The sequence below is a fragment of the Pelodiscus sinensis genome, chromosome 18, assembly GCF_052426305.1.
Source record: "Pelodiscus sinensis isolate ZL-2025 chromosome 18, ASM5242630v1, whole genome shotgun sequence".
Taxonomy (NCBI): domain Eukaryota; kingdom Metazoa; phylum Chordata; order Testudines; family Trionychidae; genus Pelodiscus; species Pelodiscus sinensis.
This window is the reverse complement of record NC_143069.1, coordinates 6,927,644-6,947,403: the sequence shown is the minus strand read 5'-3', so window position 1 is coordinate 6,947,403 and position 19,760 is coordinate 6,927,644. Positions and strand designations below refer to the sequence as shown.

The 19,760-nt window shown below is 43.5% G+C and overlaps 1 protein-coding gene across 1 annotated transcript in view; it reads left to right on the top strand.

Moving 5' to 3' along the window:
- Positions 1-19,760, top strand: part of LOC149523185 (maestro heat-like repeat-containing protein family member 2B) — a 45,238-nt gene that overhangs the window by 7,758 nt on the left and 17,720 nt on the right. The window contains exons 5-12 of the mRNA XM_089770386.1: positions 312-410; positions 1,913-2,102; positions 9,324-9,493; positions 10,739-10,812; positions 11,531-11,653; positions 14,017-14,121; positions 16,727-16,850; positions 18,259-18,368. Of these exons, the coding sequence (XP_089626512.1) occupies positions 312-410; positions 1,913-2,102; positions 9,324-9,493; positions 10,739-10,812; positions 11,531-11,653; positions 14,017-14,121; positions 16,727-16,850; positions 18,259-18,368 (995 nt within the window). The remainder of the gene's footprint in view (positions 1-311; positions 411-1,912; positions 2,103-9,323; positions 9,494-10,738; positions 10,813-11,530; positions 11,654-14,016; positions 14,122-16,726; positions 16,851-18,258; positions 18,369-19,760) is intronic.

Here is a 19,760-nt window from a genome sequence, read left to right as displayed (position 1 = left end):
AAGGACAGGATTGAGGAAAATCAGGTCTAGTGGAGCTCTTCTCCATTCCATTTCTCATCCCTCCCCAGTGCTCTCTCTCCTACTCTGGGAGAGGATTGGGCATCTGGCACAGCTGCACATTGGTGGAGAATGCTCCTCCTCAGGGTAAATCCCCCACTGATTTTTTACTTCTGCCTTATCATTTGTGTACGCAGCACAAAATGACCTAGGAGCCCATAGCATCCGACCCAGCGGTGTTTCTAAATGCGATAGTAAGAAGGCAGATAACAGTCAATTGTCTCTCTTCCTTTTCTTCTGGTCCTTCTTTTCAGCACTCAAGTGCATTCCTTTTGTGGGAATGACCCTGTACGGCATGAGCTCCATGCGGATGTTAGACGACGAGAGCAGGCTGAGGCAAGCATTTTGTGGTGGTAAGTGCCAGCACTTATTGCAGATGTCCAAAATGGATATTTAGGGGCCTTGGTACAGAGTTAAGTGACTGATCGTTACAAACAGGCTCTGAACTGGATTGTACCAGGGGCTGAGTCCTCATGCTCCTGTGGCACTCAGTGGAGTTGAGAGTGCTCCTTACTTTGCTGGAGGTGCTGAGCATTTGTAAGTTCAGGCCCTTTATGACTTGTGGCTATTTTAAAAATAAACAAAAGCTGATGCTGCCCATGTGCCAGGAAACTCCTGGGGGAGAATGTGCAGGCAACAGACTGAATTACATTTAAAAATTTCCCGTTTTCCACCCCTCCACCCATTCCTCCTCTTTAGTTGCTTAATTATCATCTCCTTTCACCCTCTTTCTCTGTCCTCTGGTCTTCTCCACTTCTCTCTTCCTTTGCTTTTTAGTTGATGCTCAAGTAAGGCCACGTCTACACTATGCAGAAGATCAATGCTGCTGTAGTTGATCACCAGGGTCCAAATTAGCAGGTCTAGTGAAGACCCACTAATTCGAACTGAGTGGGTGCTCCCGTTGGCACCGGTAGTCCTGCTTCTCATGAGGAATAACACTCCTGTCAACCTTCCACTGTGTGGACAGTCTGAAAACACGATTTAAGATACGTCAACTCCAGCTACATAATTAACATAGCTGGAGTTGCGTACCTTAAGTCAACTTTCCCCTTTAGTGTAGATCAGGCCTAAGGGATTAATCCTGCACCTTTGAGATCAATGGGAATTTTGCCATCAGCTTCATAGAACATAGGATTGAGCCTTAATTTTCCTTTCAAGGGCAGCGGGTGCATCTAATTTTAGGGCAAAATGCTGTCAAATCTCAGTATAGCTAATAGGAGTTAGGGGCACTGAACATCTTTCAGACAAACTGTAACCCAACAGGAAATCATACAGTTTTAGGGCTAAATAAGCAATAACTGCAGAGGACATGAATCATTCAGAAAACAGCTGGTCAAAATATTTTGTTTTTTTATTACATTTTTCATATTTTTTTCCAAGTTGATGGAATATTAAACTGAAAAAATGTCAATGACAGTTTTAATCAGGATGTGTTCAGTGTTTTTGTGCAGCTAAAAAGGTGGCTGAAATTTGTTGATTTTTGAAACATGTGAATGATCTTTGTAATTTGAAATTTTGAAAAAAAACAAGAGTAAACACTTTTAATTTAATTTCAACTACCTTTACAATCATCTCTAATTAAGAGGTAACAAGGGAGAAAAAAAGATGTTTTCAAATGATGGGAATTAAAAAGAGATGGAGAGAGACAAAAGAGAAGAAAGCCTTTTGAGAAACAAGAAACGGAAAGGAGGGAAGAGAAATCATTCAAAACTGTTATTGGATTTCATCAGCTGTTCCTGAATTGGGCATGGAATTGTAATAAACTACAAGCCTGGGTGTCTTCACTGATAAAACAACGTATCCTTATTACTAGTGCATCCTTTTCATATTGCCTGTCTTTTTTCCTTCCATGCAGTTCTGGAAAAATGGTCAAGGGCAGTAAATGTATATTTTAGTAACTGGGAAAGGTGGCCATTTCCCAAAATGGGTAAATCTCAATTCTGTGATGAAATTCTTCCCCTCTATCGTCATGTGACAAGCAAATGGACCACATGTGAAGATTTGGAGGTGAGAATTGTAGGCTTTCTAAACCTTTATGAGAAATTGTATTGTTAAATTCTCTGTGTATGGCACTCTTTGTGATGATGGAGTTCAATGGCAGGTTCTTTGGGATAGAACGGAGTATGATGTAAAACATTTAAAAAAGATTATAATGTCACAATCTCATGGAAATTCTGTCTGTACATAGTGTACATAGATTCCAGTTTTGTCACCTGACATGCAGATGAATATAGGAGAATGGGCTAAATTCATTCCTGGCAGATGTCTATTCAGTTCCAGTAGAGTTACAGCAGGAATGAGTTGGTTTAGTGTGCATACTAATCTGGGGAAATATCCCACTTGGGAAAGTTGTGAGGTGCAGTAGAATATAATTCTGAAACCAACACCATAGCTGTGTCTAGACTGGAAAAACTTGCCAGCTGTCTACACTGGCTGCTTGAATTTCCGGAAAAGCACTGACGATCTCATGTAAGATCGTCACTGCTTTTCCGGAAATACTATGCTGCTCCCGTTCAGGCAAAAGTCCTTTTCCGAAAGACTTTTGCGCAAAAGGGCCAGTGTAGACAGCACAGTAGTGTTTTCTGCAAAAAAGCCCCGATCGCGAAAATGGCAATTGGGGCTTTTTTGCGGAAAAGCGTGTCTAGATTGGCCACGGACGCTTTTCCGCAAAAAGTGCTTTTGCGGAAAAGCATCCTGCCAATCTAGACGTGCTTTTCCGAAAATGCTTTTAACGGAAAACTTTTCCGTTAAAAGCATTTTCGGAAAATCATGCCAGTGTAGACGAAGCCATGCATGAGTCTTAACTCTTTACCAGGAAATATTGAGATAGGGCTGTTTCAACAGTGGAAAAGGGAAATTGCACTCGTCAGAAGTAGAAAAGATGGGCCCATTGCATGATATTGAATGAATTTGTAGGAACTTAAATTCTGTGTCTCTATGTAGCTCATGCAGGCCATTATCAAAGCCCTTGGTACTATGATGAGCCTCCTCCTGTATAAAGAAGAGCATCAAGATAAGGTGTTCGAACAGATCCCATGGCTCCTTGAGCAATATAAAGAGGATGTTAATGTTTTTCATGTCACCAAGGTGAGATACTTATTAAAATAACTATCAATGTGTGCGCATAGGTGAACTGCACTAGCTGCTACCAGTGGTGTTTCCTGGTCTACATAGTGACTTGTTAGATAATAGATAAACACACAAGTCTTGATTTTATAGACATGGTGACCCAGGTGACAAGTTTTGTAGGTAAAAGCCTCTCATGAAAAGTATCTTCTGTTTCTGGAGTTGATAAGGAGGTAAGAAACAAAACACCTGTTCCCTTCCCCCTCCCCCATAAGATACTCCCTCCTTGTGATTTACTGGAACATCCTATCAACTCTGTGTCTCTCTTTTAGATTATAAATAAACTCCTCAGAGCAGGGGCTGCTGTGTGTTGTCTCTGGGCAGTATTAAGTAAACTGCCAGTAGCTGAAAATTAATACTAAGAAGGCCTGAATTGCATTGCTTTAGATTCTATAACTAGATAGATATAAAATCACTGTCTATTTCATCTACCGTTGTGTACAGGGCTGTTGTAGCTGTGTTGGTTCAAGGACATTAGAGAGACAAGGTGGGTGAGATAATATAATTAAAGATATTATTTCACCCACCTTGTCTCTCTTATTTCATCTACCCTCAGTATCACATGACCAAGGTAACTCTTGTCTGCTGATAGTGAGAGGATGGAGTGAGGGCAGTTGGCTTCAGTAGTATGATTGAGCATGCTCAGTCTCTGTGAGCTGGCTCAGTACAAGCCAAGCAGCAAATCCAGGGCCACAACCCTGCTGCCCTTCCCCCCTCCCCACTTCCTCCATGGTTTACTCCCAATCTATGTTGGCTTTCTGGTCCAGAATATGTGGTTGCTTTTGGGATTGGAATGCCCGTGACTTTGAGGGAATCAATGTCTCATGGACTTGACTAAAAGTATCAAAGGACTACACAAGAGCCTAAATGTAGTAAAATATGTAGATTTCATCAGAGATATCCTGGAAGCTTCAAGCAGCAAAGAAGAAAAGTGTGTAGGTACAGGAAGGAGTTAGACTGTCATCTCATTATCAATAGCCTGGAAGAGAACATAAAATCATCATTGATAAAATTGGCAGATGAAATAAACATTGGGGAGTGGTAAATAATGGAAAGGACAACTCACTGATTCAGAGTGATATAGATCATTTGGTAAACTGGGTGCTAACAATAAATGTGCATTTAAATATGGCTGAATGTAAATAGATGCATCTAGGAACAAAACAATGTAGGTGATACATACATGTTGAGGGATGCTTCCTGAGAAACAGTAACTCTGAAAAATATTTTGGGAAACTTGGTGAATACTCAGCTGAACATGACCTACAAATGCGATGCTGTGGCCAAAAAAGCTGAAGTGATACTGGGATGCATACATGGGGAAATCTCAAGGAGGAATACAGTGGGAAATGCAAAGTTCATTTCCACACTAGAACTGACCAACAGATATTGGTAGATACCCCTGATACCGGCTTCCTGTGAGAAGAGTGCCTTTCACACCCTGCTTGGCTTATAGCAATTCAGCAGGATGCCATTTGGGCTGCACAGAGCCTCAGCCACTTTTCAGCAGCTCATGAACCAAATATTGCAAACATATATGCAATATACAGCCGTGTGCATTAAGAATATTGTCATCCACAGCACCAGCTGGGGGAAACACCTCTGACATCTTAGCAAGGTATTGTAAGCCCCAATAGATGCAGGACTCACTGTGAATCCAGCCAAGTGCCATCTTAGTGAACACAGTAGGAAGGGGAAAACTATAGCTCCTTGATAAATAAGGTCTAAGGCTTGTGTGACTGCCCCACCTCCCTGACAAAGAAACAGGTGCCACAATACTTCAGACACAGTGGCTGCTTAGTACTCAACTTCATCACACTGGGCACCCTATTATTGGACCTGATGAAGAACACCCAATCACAGAAAGTCCAGTAATCAGAAGACTGTGAGGAAGCCTTCCAGGCCCTGTGAAAACAGCTGAACCAAGAGCTGGTCCTATCCCATCCAACTTCACAAAGCCTTCTATCCTTCAAATGGAGGTCTCGGAGGTAGGACCAGGAGTGGTACTATCTCAAGAAATAGGTGGGAAGGAGCACCAGATCCTTTATCTCAGCTGCAAGCTGTTCTCCTGAGAGACCTGCCGCCCTACTATAGCAAGGGAGGCCCTGGCCATCAAGTGGGTGATCTACACCCTGGGGGTATGTCTACACTACAAAGTTAATTCGAACTAACGGATGTTAGTTCGAATTAACTTTGATAGGTGCTACACTAGCGCTCCGCTAGTTCGAACTTAATTCGAACTAGTGGTGTGCTTAGTTCGAACTAGGTAAACCTCATTGAACGAGGACTAAGCCTAGTTCGAACTTACTAGTTCGAATTAAGGGGTGTGGCCAACACCAGGGAAACTCGTCTGCCCCCCTTCCGGCCCCGGACCTCTTAAAGGGGCACAGGCTGGCCAGCAGCCAGCTAACAGACCCTGCACCTGGCACGGCTCGAGCCAGCCACCCGCTGCCACCCAGCCATCCCCCTCTTCCCGGGACCAGGCTGGCGGCTCTCGGGAGCCTGCCCAGGACCGCACCCGCCTGGTTTAGTGCGGACATCATGGACCTCGTCCACGACCTCCGCACTAGGCACAGGAAAGTGGCCGTCTAGGGCAGGAGAGCTGCCAGCCTGGCCACCTAGGAGCAGGTGTGCATGAAAATGAAGATGGTCCACTGAGACCCCCAACCCTGAGCCCTGAGCTTACAATGGGCGTATTGGGTCATACCAAAGGTCCATCTAGCCCAGTAGCCTGTCTGCCGACAGTGGCCAACCCTAGGGACCCTGGAGGGGGTGGACCGAAGACAGTGATCAAGCCATTTGTCTCGTGCCATCCCTCTCCAGTCTTCCACAAACTTTGGGCAAGGACACCACTCCTACCCCCTGGCTAATACCACTCCATGGACCCAACTTCCATCACTTTATCTCACTTCTCTTTAAACTCTGTTCTAGTTCTAGCCGTCACAACCTCCTGCAGCAAGGAGTTCCACAGGTTGAATCTTTGCTTTGTGAAGAGCACCTTTCTGTTAGTAGTTTGAAGCCTGCTACCCATCCTTTTCCTTTGATGTCCTCTAGTCCTTCTATTATGGGGACTAATGGAGAACTTTTCTTAATGCACCCTCTCCACCCCACTCATGCTTTTATGGACTTTTATCCTATCCCCCCTCAGTCTCCTCTTTTCTAAGCTGAGAAGTCCCAGTCTCTTTAGCCTCTCTTTATATGGGACCTGTTCCAAACCTCTGATCATTGTAGTTGCCCTCCCCTCTCCCACCCTCTCTCTTCCCCTCTCCCACCTCCTTTTCCCAGTCTCCCCGAGTTTTGTTCAATAAAGAGAGATTCTATTTTTGACCACACGTTTTCTTTATTTTGTACATCAGGAAGGGGGGCTAGGGAAGGGTAAGTGGAAGGAGGTGACGGAGGAATGGGGTACGAGCCCCCGATGGGGAGGACTGGGCTGGCTCTGCGTGCTTCTGGGGGTGGAAGCTCTCCTGCAGCCCCCCAATTGCTCCTTCTCCCCAGATGGCAGCCTGCGGCAAGTACAGCCAGGCTGATGGCCGAGTGCTGTGATGTGCCCAGTGTGGGCACTCAGAGCACTCCAAGCCAGGACTGCTTTGCAAGAGGGGCACCCCTGAGAACTGTCTGTCCGGGGTGGGGGTCGGGTCCCTTTAAGCACAGCCCTCGGCTAGCCTGAGGCAGCAGCTCCACGCTCTAAGTCCTCATCTGATGCCCTGCCGGCACTGCTTCCGGCTATCCTTAACCCCGGTTCAGGGTCCACTTAATGTGGACATGCTAGTTCGAATTAGCAAAACGCTAATTCGAACTAGTTTTTTTAGTCTGGATGCATTAGTTCGAATTAGCTTAGTTCGAATTAACTAATTCGAACTAAGTTAGTTCGAATTAGCGCTGTAGTGTAGACATACCCTGGGATATTCTGTACTGGGGAAGCCCTTTCAACTGGTCACCAACCATGCACCCCTCAGATGGATTAATAACATGAAGGACACCTTCCCGCTCCAACCCTATGACTTCTGTATGTTACGCTGGGCCAGGGAAGGCTCATGCAAACACAGACTTCTCCCAAGTGGAAGGAGACGATGAAGAGGAAGGTCCACCAATGGACACCCTCTTAAGGGGGAGTGTTTGTGACAGAGGATACCCCCCATGCATGGTTCAGCGGGGGCTAATCATGATCTGTGGGCTATGCCCCTTCATACTTGCTGGGAATGCTCCAACTGGAACCAGGATATAAAAGGGAGCAGCTCAGTTCTGTCTAGGCTGACAGCTGAAGGGAGCAGAGGTGCTTTGCAGGCTTTTGTGGAGGGACTGCCAGTGCCCTAGGATGCAGAAACCAGCCAGCCTGTGGTTCCAGTTGACCCCCCCACAACCATCCAATGCCACAGATGGAGGAGAGACCACGGAGTTACTGAGATGACCTGCTGCAGAAGAATGGTGGGAAGCAATCTATGTGAACTAAGCATTATTGAGTTGAGGTATTAGTCTTTGACTCTGCATGTTTTGGAAGAAACCCCATTGAGCTGCAAGACAAGGCCCTGGGCTGGGACCCTGTGGAGTAGGTAGAGCCTGGTGGAGAAGGGCTGGCCACTAGGCAACACTGGTTTGCCCCAAAGGGTGGTTGAGCACTAGGTTGCACGGTCGTACCTAGAAGGGCTTGGGTCATTGAGCTGAAGAGCCTCATTAAAGGGCTGCTGCACTGACCCTGACTATTAGGCAATGCTGCTCTAAGAACCAGGCCTGCTATGGTGGTTGGGGAGACTAGGTCACTTGGGCTGCCTTAGTTCTTTAACTCCTCCACAACCTGATACCAACCAAACAGGGTGGACCTACCCTTTGACAGGTGACTTACTTACAGTCTATAATATCTGCATGGGGAAATATATGTAATGACCTAGCAGAGAAAGGCATGACATGATCCAGTGGCTCCAAACTGAAACAGGAGACATTCAGATGGGAAATAAGGTCTACCTTTTCAGTGGTGGGATATTAGCCATTCAAACCATTTACCAAGAGTCAAGGGGATCATTTTAAAATCAAGATTGGATTTTTTTCTGAAAGTTCTGCTTTAGGAATTATTTTGGCAATTTCTAAGGCCTGTGTCATACAGAAGGCCTGACTAGTTGATGACAATCATCCCTTTTGGCCTTGGAATCTATGAATTCCATGAACCTGCTTCAGTCATTGCATATTGCTCCTTTGTATGCCCACCTTCTAACTTTCACCCTCTCTTGTAGAGTCTGAGGCAGCTCTTGGAAGTCTCTGGTGAATATAAGATCCTTCTACCTGAAGGGAAATTTCAAGCCATCTGCAGTGCTCTGCACGACCGGGTGAGGGGAACTTGTTCTTGTATCACTTGAGCTTAAGCACAGCAGATCTGAAGCATATTAAGAATAAACATCTTTTGAATGCTAGTGAAGAGCCCGGAGACCTTCTCATGCCTTATTGGTTTCTGCTGGCTTAAGAATAAGCAGATAGTGGTCTCATTTTATTAGCTAAAATCCAGCTCAGTTTGTAAAGCAATTTTAGCATAAGCCAGTTATTAGAGGGAGTTAGAGTTAGATAGTAAAAACTGATCCCATCCAAATGGGGAGGACCTATCCTGTGACAGGGTGACTTAATTGCAGTCTATAATATCTATGTGGGGAAACATATGTAATAATCTAGCAGAGAAAGGCATAACGTGAGCCAATAACTAGAAAATGAAGCTGGACAAATTCAGACTGCAAATAAGGCCTACATTTTTATGGTGGAATAATTAACCATTTGAACCAGTTACCAAGGGTCAAGTCTTGATTCAATTAGCTCTGCTGCTAAAAACACTTTGAAAGCATGAACTTCTGTTATCCAGTGTCTCGGTCATTGTTTCTGATTCTTGTTGTGCAGTCAGTACCATTTCTTTTGGCTTCAGAGCTCTATTTGGAAAGGTAGGAAGTGAGTGCTTAGAAATTAATTGAGCATCTTCTTTTCAGACGCTTGTTCTGATTAGTTTTCCTTTGATCACTTCTCTTCTTCCCACAGATCTGTTCTCCAACTCAGCAGCTCATCATGGAAAATCAAATGGAGCTGTGCTATTGTATCCTACTGCTAGGTAGGGGAAGAGACTCCAAATTACACAGTAGTTTCCTTGTAACTTCCTTCTTTTGTAGGTGTGGTAAGAATGAGCTTTCAGTTGTTAGTGAGGATGTGATTTCTTCCTTTGCAGCCCGTTCTTCTCCTGATGACCTCATAGCATTTCTGCACTCGCAGCTGAAGATTGAGAATGAGACTGTTCGTGTGGCAACCCTGAATCTGCTCACAGCTATTATTGGTGCTGACTGTAAGTAACACAGGAGTAACTGTGACTGCTGCGATCATCGCCATCATGCTGGGGGTTGAGTTGGGGACATCCAGAGCTAAAAGCATGAGCTGCTATAGGTTGATCTAAAGAACCAAGGCTTTGCAGGCATGGTAGGGCTATAACATACTCATCATCTCTGCAGATGGGGCACAGAGGATCTGTAACACAGGGGCGGATATAGGGCAGGGCGAGCGGGGTGGCCGCCCCGGGTCCCGCGCTTCAAAAAGCCCCGCGCACGCGCCGTGGTGCCACCGCGCATGAGCATGGCGTCACTGTGCATGCGCCGTGGCAAAGGGGGGGCCCCGCGGAATTATGCTGCCCGGGGCCCCGCAAAACGGTCATCTGCCCCTGCTGCAACACATCGAGTCATATAGTCATAGATTATTAGAACTGGAAGGGACCTTGAGAGGTCATCAAGTCCAGTCCCCTGCCCTCATGGCAGGACCAAGCACTGTCTAGATCACCCCTGATAGGTGTCTATCCAATCTGCTCTTAAATATCTCCAGTGGTGGAGATTCCACAACTTCCCTGGGCAATTTTTCACAGTGTTTAACCAACCTAACAGTTGGGACGTTTTTCCTAATGTCCAACCTAAACCTCCCTTGCTGCAATTTAAGCCCATTGTTTCTTGTCCTATCATCAGAGGCCAAAGAGAACAATTTTTCTCCCTTCTCCTTGCGACACCCTTTTAGATGCATGCTCACCAGAGGGATGGAAATTCACTAAAGGGACCCAGTGCTGCTCTAAGTTACTCCCATGTGGTCACACAGAAATCAACAGGGTTAATTAAGTGCTGAATGTAGCCTAAAATATTTTCAAGGTACAAATACAAATGTAATCTTGTGGCGGATGCATGTTAATAATAATGAGATAAAAACAAAATAGTACTCCTGACTGAATAAGTATTAGACACTCTAGAATAGATCCCGAATTCTGCTATACTGGTGGTAAACACAGACTAACTTCACTGACCTCCATTTGTCTAACTCTCTTACAATATTTCCATCAGGATAGTATGATGGTGCTATTTACAGAAGTGGAAATACTTCAGACTTAGACTGGTGTAACTGAGATCAGAGTCTGGTCCTATATTTTCCCCGCTGATTCTGTATATGAGTGAAGCTTGGTAGTACTCTTAAATAGGGCACAGGACACATTCTAATGTGGAGCATGAGTGTTTGGAACAAAGATATACTATATTGCACACTTCTCCTTATCTTTCAGTGCCTGAGACAAGAGTTAGAAAGTTTCTGATTGTGAAGGCAGTGAAATCTGCTCTCAGTGATCAGAGTGCTAAGGTAAGATTGTGTGTGGAATAGTGGTATTGCTGTTAATATCTGGGAAGTATTTCACTCAGTGGAGAGTCTGGCAATGAGACACATTTTTAGGCTGAGATTATTAATAGGGTTTCAATTAATCACAGTTAACTAAAAATTAATGCGATTAAAAATTGAAATTTATTAAATATTTTTGTGGTTTTTTACATTTTCAAATATATTGATTTCAATTACAACACAATGACAAGTGTGTACTATGCACTTTATATTATTTTTATAACAAACATTTGCATTGTAAAAATGACAAAAGAAATAATATTTTTCAATTCATCTCATAGAAGTGATGTAGAGCAATCTCTTTAGCGTGAAAATGCAACTTACAAATGTAGATATTTTTTGTTAACTGTAATGAAAGAATGTAAAACTTTAGAGTCTACAAGTCCATTCAGACCTACTTCTTGTTCAGCCAGACACTAAGACAAACAAGTTTGTTTCCATTTATAGGAGAAAATGCTGCCTTTTTCCTAATTACAGTGTCACCTGAAAGTGAAAACTGGCATTTGCATGGTACTTCTGTAGCCAGTGTTGCAAGGAATTTACATAACAGATGTGTTAATCATTTGTACTTCAGCCACTATTCCAAAGAGATAAAAGAAAAAGCAAAAGGACTCTCATATCCTGTCTCATATTGCATGCAGAAGAGATAATAATAACTCGTGCATAATCTCTACCCTTGCAGGTGAGGATGGCAGCTCTCCATTTTGTCCTGAAGCTGCTCAGTTCAGGAAGTGTGGAGAATTGTGCAGCAGGGGATATGGTCGCCTATGTATTCGGAGAGTTCGATGTGTCCACCAGAAATCTGGTAAGGAGAGTTCTTAACACTTAGGACTCAGTTCTGCCATTCTGGCATGCTGATTGTTCCCCTTGACTTCAGTGGGAGCTTTGGATGCTCAAGGATGCAGCTGGACTGAAGGATTAGAGCTAGAATCTGATCAGTGATATTCGTGTAAAACCAGGGTAATGCCCCTGACTTCAGTGGCATTATTTTGGATTTACACAAGTGTAACAGAGACCAGAATCTGATTCTGGATATTTATATCTGACAGTGCGACCTACATTACTTAGACCTCGGGCAAGTCAGTGAAAATTCTGACAACACAATCTTTCAGTGAAATGCTCTTGTATAAGGAAGCACATCTTTTTTATAAATAGACTCTCCAAAGAACACAATGGTGCCCAATCCTGTGGCTGCTGAAGCATACATAAACTATTAGCAAAACACTGAAGTTATGCAGCCTACATCAAGATGTCTAGAACCTGGAAAAGTTTGCTGCACACGTCATTCTCTGTTCTATGTGTACTAGTTCAAAATCTTTTCAATGGGTATTTCCAGCTATGGGCAGAGTCATGGACTCCAGACACAGAGTTCCATGATGGGATCCATGATATACATTAACTTTACAGTAAGTTGTTGAGGATCTTAGCTCTGCCTGGCCCTTTAGCTACCAAGTGGGAGCTTATGGCAGTACTCACCAACTGCCTCTTTTTCATCCTACCCATCTCAAAGAAAGTAGGAGGCAACTCTTTCTCATCAGGCCACATTTGCTCTTATTTAAACTGAAATCAGTAGAGCTGATCAATATTTAGTTTGGTGTAAGGAAGAACAGAATTTAGCCTATAGATAGACTCACATTCACTATGCACAGAATGATCAAGCTGCTTGGGGCATCAGAACAAACAGAATGGCTCCCTCTAGGTTCTGCATATTTATTTCCACTGGGCAGAGTCTGAGTGGCTCTCCTCAGAGATAAAAAGAAGAAATGTTCTTTTTTGAAAATTTTTTTGAAAAGAGTTCAGGGAACTCTTTTATAGAATCATAGAACGATAGGGCTTGAAGAGAATTCAGGAAGTCATTGAGTCCAACCCCCTGCTAAAAGCAGAACCAATTCCAACTAAATCATCTCAGCCAGGGCTTTGTCAAGCTGGGACTGAAAAACCTCTAGGGATGGAGATCTCACCACCTCCCTCAGTAACCCATTCCAGTGCTTCACCACCCTCCTCGTGAAATCGTTTTTCCTAAGATCCACCCCCCCACACACAACTTGAGACCACTGCTTTTTGTTCTGTCATCTGTCACTACTGAGAACAGCCTCTCTCCATCTTCTTTGTGTCCCCTTGTGCTGGGGTTTTCCTAAGCCTGGGTTCTGACCCACCAGTTAGGTGTTTCTGTTATTCTCTTCCCTTAAGAATCTCCATCATTCGAGGTTTTTAATGCCAGGCTTGGCAAAGCCATGGCTGGAATAATTTAGTTGGGGCTGGCCCTGCTTTGAGCAGGGGGTTGGACTATATGACCTCCTGAGGTCCCTTCCATCCTTAATCCATGATTTTATGATTTGTGCACTCCTAATGCAATGGAAAAGCTCTCCTAGGTCAATATTCAGAAAGGCTTTGTAAGAAATAGACACCGATTCTACAGCCAGTGTTTTCCCACTAGCTAGTAAATGCTATGTATCTATCTCATAGCAGGGGACATTTTATGCCAGTGGTGGACTGAGATCTAGTTTTTCCAGTATAGTTAACACTACATGGACAGGAAAGAAAATCATCAGCGCAGTAACCAAATTCAAGAGGACCAGTGAGAACTGATCACCTCTCGTAAAAGGAATGAATTAGTATTGAGTTAAGCTCTGTGTATGGAAACTCATTCACCAAAGACTTCCTGCTCTTCAGACATAAACAGAATAGTTTGAAGAGCTGAGGGGAGGGGAGTTAGGTGCAACGTTGGTATGAAAATAAAGTTATAAAAGGAGCTGGGCTGGGGAGACTTCTCTGCTCTAAATAAAAAGAAATGCTCCTCTCTGTCATTTGCCACTGAGCATGGGAGAAGCTGTCCAGGAAAGAGAACACAGCACCGGACCCCAAACTGCATGCAATGTGCTAGACAGCTGCCATCAGACAGTCTACAGAAGCCCTCACATACACAGAGCCAGACTCATCTCTCATGTAACTCCTTTGGCTTTGATGGAGTTACGTACACCAGAGGTGAATCTGGTCCCTGGGACTTGTATAGACAAGGGTCTCTTTTTGGAGACATATAAATCTTTTGCTATATGGAAGTTAAATGCTTTGGAGAGGGATTTTAGTGACAATCAAACCTATTTAAAAGAAACGTTTGGGAGGGATTTTCTGGTACTAACTTTGTCCATTCTCCTGCTTTGCCAACAGCTACTAGAGACCTGGCTCAGTTCAGGGCAGGAGTGGGAGAGAGAAAGGGCCTTGCAGGCCAGTGTCTGGCTGCTAACTGCCTATCAGGAGATAGTTAATAGCACAGTGAGTATAGTTCTACTCTTCCTTGAGCTGACTTCCCAACTTCTATCAAATCTGACATTCAACGTGAATGCATGAGAAATTCTACTAGGCCTGCAGCTGGGGCCTCAAAGTGAGTAAGATCCCTCTGCTTCCATAAGAGAAAGGTTTCCATAATAGTGCTGTGACAGCACTCAGGCCAGACTGTAAGAAACAGGGCAGGCAGTTCCCCAGATTAGTGATTTTATAATTAGATTCACCAAACCAGTAAGAAAAGAGCTTCTACTCTGGTTAACAAAATACCAAACAATAGTACCCTTTAGGCATTCCAGACCTTGGTTCCCATCTAGACAACTAAGTCTAATATAATCACCAATCACAAAGGACTAGACACTTATCCTTAGGTTAATATGAATCACAGGTCTTCCCTAAATATCAGCCAATCCTTAATAACGGAATATCAGATTTGTTGTTAAAAGGAAAAAGAAGAGAGTTACAAATGGTTAAGTGATAGATATTTGTTAAAATGACTTTCACTTTTCATAGTTCAGGATCACAACCATGGTGGAATAAACGGCTGGCTTGTAAAAGTCTCTCTGGAATCATGCTAACCGGTCAACATCCAAAGCCAGTTTAGATGCAAAGGCTGTTAGTTTTTCCATGCATTTCCCAGACTATTCCAAATAATTATTTGGAAGATCTATGTCCTATGGCTTACACGTCCCCTGTTCAAAGTTTAAGCAGACTGGAGAGAGAAGATCAGTCCCATAACTTGTCTTTTATAGCTATTCTAGCCGGTTGGCAAGCCTCCTCACAGAAATTGTCGAAGCAGGATCTCTCCCTGAGAAAGAATAGGTCATGCAGATCTCCTGTCGTACTTTGTTTTGAAGTTAATTTTCTATTTCCTACGCATACACTGGTAAATGGGTGATAGTCATTCACATAAAGTAATTAGCCGATCGTAGTCTTCCATTACAACACAGATAGTTAAGCTGAAGGCAATGTACAAACTATTTTCTTGTACAGACAAGAATACATAAATACGTAAATACAGACAATAATACATAACATCTACCTTTCATATCTATTACCAAAATGCATAATGTTGGTGATCGCTAGTCTAGGACTTTTCTTTGGGTACGTCTAGACTACAGGGTTTTGTCGACAGAAGTTTTGTCGACAGTATCTGTCGACAAAACTTCTGTCGACAAAGAGCGTCTAGACACATTCAGTTCTGTCGACTAAACAAGCTGCTTTGTCGACAAAACCCTGTAGTCTAGACACAACCCTACATGCAATAACACCTTCTGTCGACAGAACTCTGTCGACAGAAGGTGTTATGCCTCGTAAAATGAGGTTTACCAGCATCGACAAAACTGCTGAGTTCTGTCGACGTTATGTTGACAGAACTCAGCGGTAGTGTAGACGCAGGTATAGTTTTGTCGACAAAAGTCCACTTTTGTCGACAAAACTCAGTAGTCTAGACACACCCTTTGAAATAACATAGAAGTGACTTGTCTTGATACAATTGCAGTGCCGCTTGTTAAGTTATTGTGGTCACACATAGGTTGGCTGTGTCAGTGTCATAGATGCATTCCTATACTCTCAGGCTGTTAAAGTTGAAGCAAAATGCAGGACAATGTAGCACTTTAAAGACTAACAAGATGGTTTATTAGATGATGAGCTTTCGTGGGCCAGACCCACTTCCTGATCTGAGGACGTGGGTCTGGCCCATGAAAGCTCATCATCTACTAAACCATCTTAAAAAATAAATAAATAAATAAATAAATAAATCTTGTTAGTCTTTAAAGTGCTACATTGTCCTGCATTTGCTTCAGCTACTCCAGACTAACACAGCTACATTTCTATCGCTGTTAAAGTTGAATTTCTATTTCTATTTAATCGGATAAGAACATAAAACATGAATGGCCATTCTGGATCCCCCAGACAAATGGTTCATGTAGCCTGTCTTCTGACAGTGGTGGGTGTTATATGCATCAGAGGGAACAAACAGAACAAGGCAATTGTTGAGTGATCTCTCCCCTGTTGTCCAGTCCCAGCCCCAGGCAGTCAGAGATATAGGGACACCCATATCATGCATCTCTGATCATCTTATATGGCTCTATCAAACCCCCCTGTAAGCATCTCTTTTCTAAGATGAATGGTCCCAGTCCTTTTAACTTCTCCTTGTATGACTTGTCCCATATCCCATATCATTTTTGTTGCTTTTCTCTGAACTTTTTCCAATTATAACCTAACTTTATTTAAGTTGGAGGACTACAATTGCTTGCAATATTCAAGGTGTGGGTGTACCATGGATTTGAAACAGTGGCATGATGATATTTATCATATTATTATTCATCCCTTTTCCTAGTGGTTCCTAACATACCATTAGCATTTTTAACTGCAGCTGCATGTTGAACAGATGTTTTTAGAGGACTATCCACAATGACTCTGAGATTTTTCTTGAGTGCTACAGCTAATTTAGACCCCATCAATTTGCATGTACAACAAGGATTATGTTTTCCAATGTGCCGTACCCAGGTACAGTAATGGAGTTCACAATAAGGAAGGCAAATAATGTCCAGTATAGCCGGAGAACTTTCATTCTTCATTCTTTTAAAATTAGCCTCAGGAAACTTTTGATCAGTTTGGATCGCTGATTGGGCTGTTAGCACCATATACCTGTGCTTCACTTACGACATCGCGTCAGTGGGTGGTTGACTGTATCAACTGTCTTCTCAATATACAAGGTGAGGAGACCATGAGCAGGTGTAAGTAACTCTTCACTTTCTTTCATTGTTGTAATGACCATTTTTTCCATCTGTAATTCTTTCTGTCTTGTTAGCGACCCTTATATAACAGAACGATTGGGGCCTTGTAAGTACATTGCTGGAAGAGAACTGCACAAATAATAAATAATCTGCAAATATTAGAGGGTGGACAAAATATAGCACACAGGCCAGATCTGCCCTTCTCCCCAGAATTTCTGTCTGGAGCACTCAGCTGATTAGCAAGCATGCCAGCAGCATGTGTTCAGCTGCCCCTCTCCGACCTTGCTCCATCCTATCTGCTGCTAGTGGTGTGTGGAGGGGAGGTGAGCAGGGAGACATGCAGAAATCAGGGTGACCCTTTTGCCCCTGTCATCATCTCTGCAGAGCAGAGTTTGGGGAGAGGGACACATACAATAGTGCTGCTCCAGTCTGAAGTATGGTGAGTAACGGAGTGCCTATCTAAAGAGGCACTGTTTCTAAGATTTCTCTGGCAGCCAGCATGTCCCTCTCTCTCTCTCTCTCTCTCTCTCTCTCTCTCTCTCACACACACACACACACACATTGTCTCACACACACTCTCTCCCCCGCCATATGCCCATATGCCCCCGCTCTGCAGAGTGGGGTGGGGAGAGGGAGATGACAGAGCAGGACAGCTTTCCCTTAAAGAGACAGTTCATGATTTAGAAGTGAGCGAAGAGCCTGGGTTTCCTACCTAAGCTTTTGGTCAGCCCCATCTCTTTTACAATGAGAGTTCAGTGGAGGGATTCTCCTCCAAATCAGAACCTCAGATCAATCTACATGAGTTGTGCTTGACTATGAGATTAGATTTAAATACTGAGAGCAGAGTGGCTACTGAAACCAGATATACAGAGAAAGATGCTCCACACAGAATACAGTGCCTGTTTAATCCTGTATGAATCACAATGAATCACATGCCATTACCGTTAACTTTCAGACATAGGGGCTACGTCTAGACTACATCCCTTTTTCGGAGGGATAAGGGATCTTTCGGAAAAGGCTTAATTTTCCGCAAGATCAGCATCTAGACTGGCGCTTTTCTCCGGCAAAGCTCCGTGCCGAAAAAAGCTGCAGCCATTTTTATGCTAATGAAGCAGGGGAGATTTAAATCCCCGCTTCATTAGCAATTGCGATACGTCTAATTTACATCCCTTTTCCGAAAAAGGGATGTAGTCTAGACATAGCCTGACGGTAAAATTCTGACTCCGTTAAAGTCAACAAGAATTTCGTCATTGGCTTTAGTGGGGCCAAAATTTCACACACAGCTGGTAATAACATACCCCATAGATCCTCCTGTATGATTATCTATGGATCAGAGGTTCAGTTTTATTAAATGTTGCCATACTTTTTCTCCTTTTCTCTATCCTAGGTCAGTGCACTAACCTGGGGTCAGCAGAGGAGGAGCTGAGTTGTCTCCGTGAGGCACTAACAACTCCAGACCCTGAGGCTCTGTTTCAAGCATCTTCCAAAATGGCTAAGGTAACAAACACTAGGTGACTGTCCTAGTGGCTGTGCACCATTCATTTTCCCTTGTCCAGAGGACTGGAAAAGGGCAAATCTAGTGCCCATCTATAAAAAGGGAAATAAGAACAACCCAGGAAACTACAGACCAGTTAGTTTAACTTCTGTGCCTGGGAAGATAATGGAGCAAGTAATTAAGGAAATCGTCTGTAAACACTTGGAAAGTGGCAAGGTGATAGGGAACAGCCAGCCTGGATTTGTAAAGAACAAATCATGTCAAACCAATCTGATAGTTTTCTTTGATAGGCTAACGAGTCTTGTGGATAAGGGAGAAGGGGTGGATGTGGTATACCTAGACTTTAGTAAGGCATTTGATACAGTCTCGCATGATATTCTTATCAATAAACCAGGTAAATACAACTTAGATGGGGCTACTATAAGGTGGGTGCATAACTGGCTGGATAACCATACTCAGAGAGTAGTTATTAATGGTTCACAATCCTGCTGGAAAGGCATAACAAGTGGGGTTCCACAGGGGTCTGTTTTGGAACCGGCTTTGTTCAATATCTTCATCAACGATTTAGATATTGATATAGAAAGTACGCTTATTAAGTTTGCAGATGATACCAAGCTGGGAGGGGTTGCGACTAATCTGCAGGATAGGGTCACTAATTCAAAATGACTTGGACAAATTGGAGAAATGGTCTGAGGTAAATAGGATGAAGTTTAAGACAAATGCCAAGTTCTCCACTTAGGAAGGAACAATCAGTTTCATACATACAGAATGGGAAGCGACTGTCTGGGAAGGAGTACGGCAGAAAGGGATTTAGGGGTTATAGTGGACCACAAGTTGAATATGAGTCAGCAGTGTGATGCCGTTGCAAAGAAAGCAAACATAATTCTGAGATGCATTAACGGGTGTTGTGAGCAAGACACGAGAAGTCATTCTTCCGCTCTACTCTGCGCTGGTTAGGCCTCAATTGGAGTATTGTGTTCAGTTCTGAGCACCGCATTTCAAGAAAGATGTGGAGAAATTGGAGAGGGTCCAGAGAAGAGCAACGAGAATGATGAAAGGTCTAGAGAACATGACCTATGAGGGAAGGCTGAAGGAATTAGGTTTGTTTAGTTTAGAAAAGAGAAGATCGAGGGGGAACATGATAGCAGTTTTCAGGTATCTAAAAGGGTGCCATAAGGAGGAGGGAGAAAACTTGTTCATCTTGGCCTATGGGGATAGAACAAGAAGCAATGGGCTTAAACTGCAGCAAGGGAGATTTAGGTTGGACATTAGGAAAAAGTTCCTAATTGTCAGGGTAGTCAAACACTGGAATAAATTGCCCAGGGAGGTTGTGGAATCTCCATTTCTGGAGATATTTAAGAGTAGGTTAGATAAATGTCTATCAGGGATGGTCT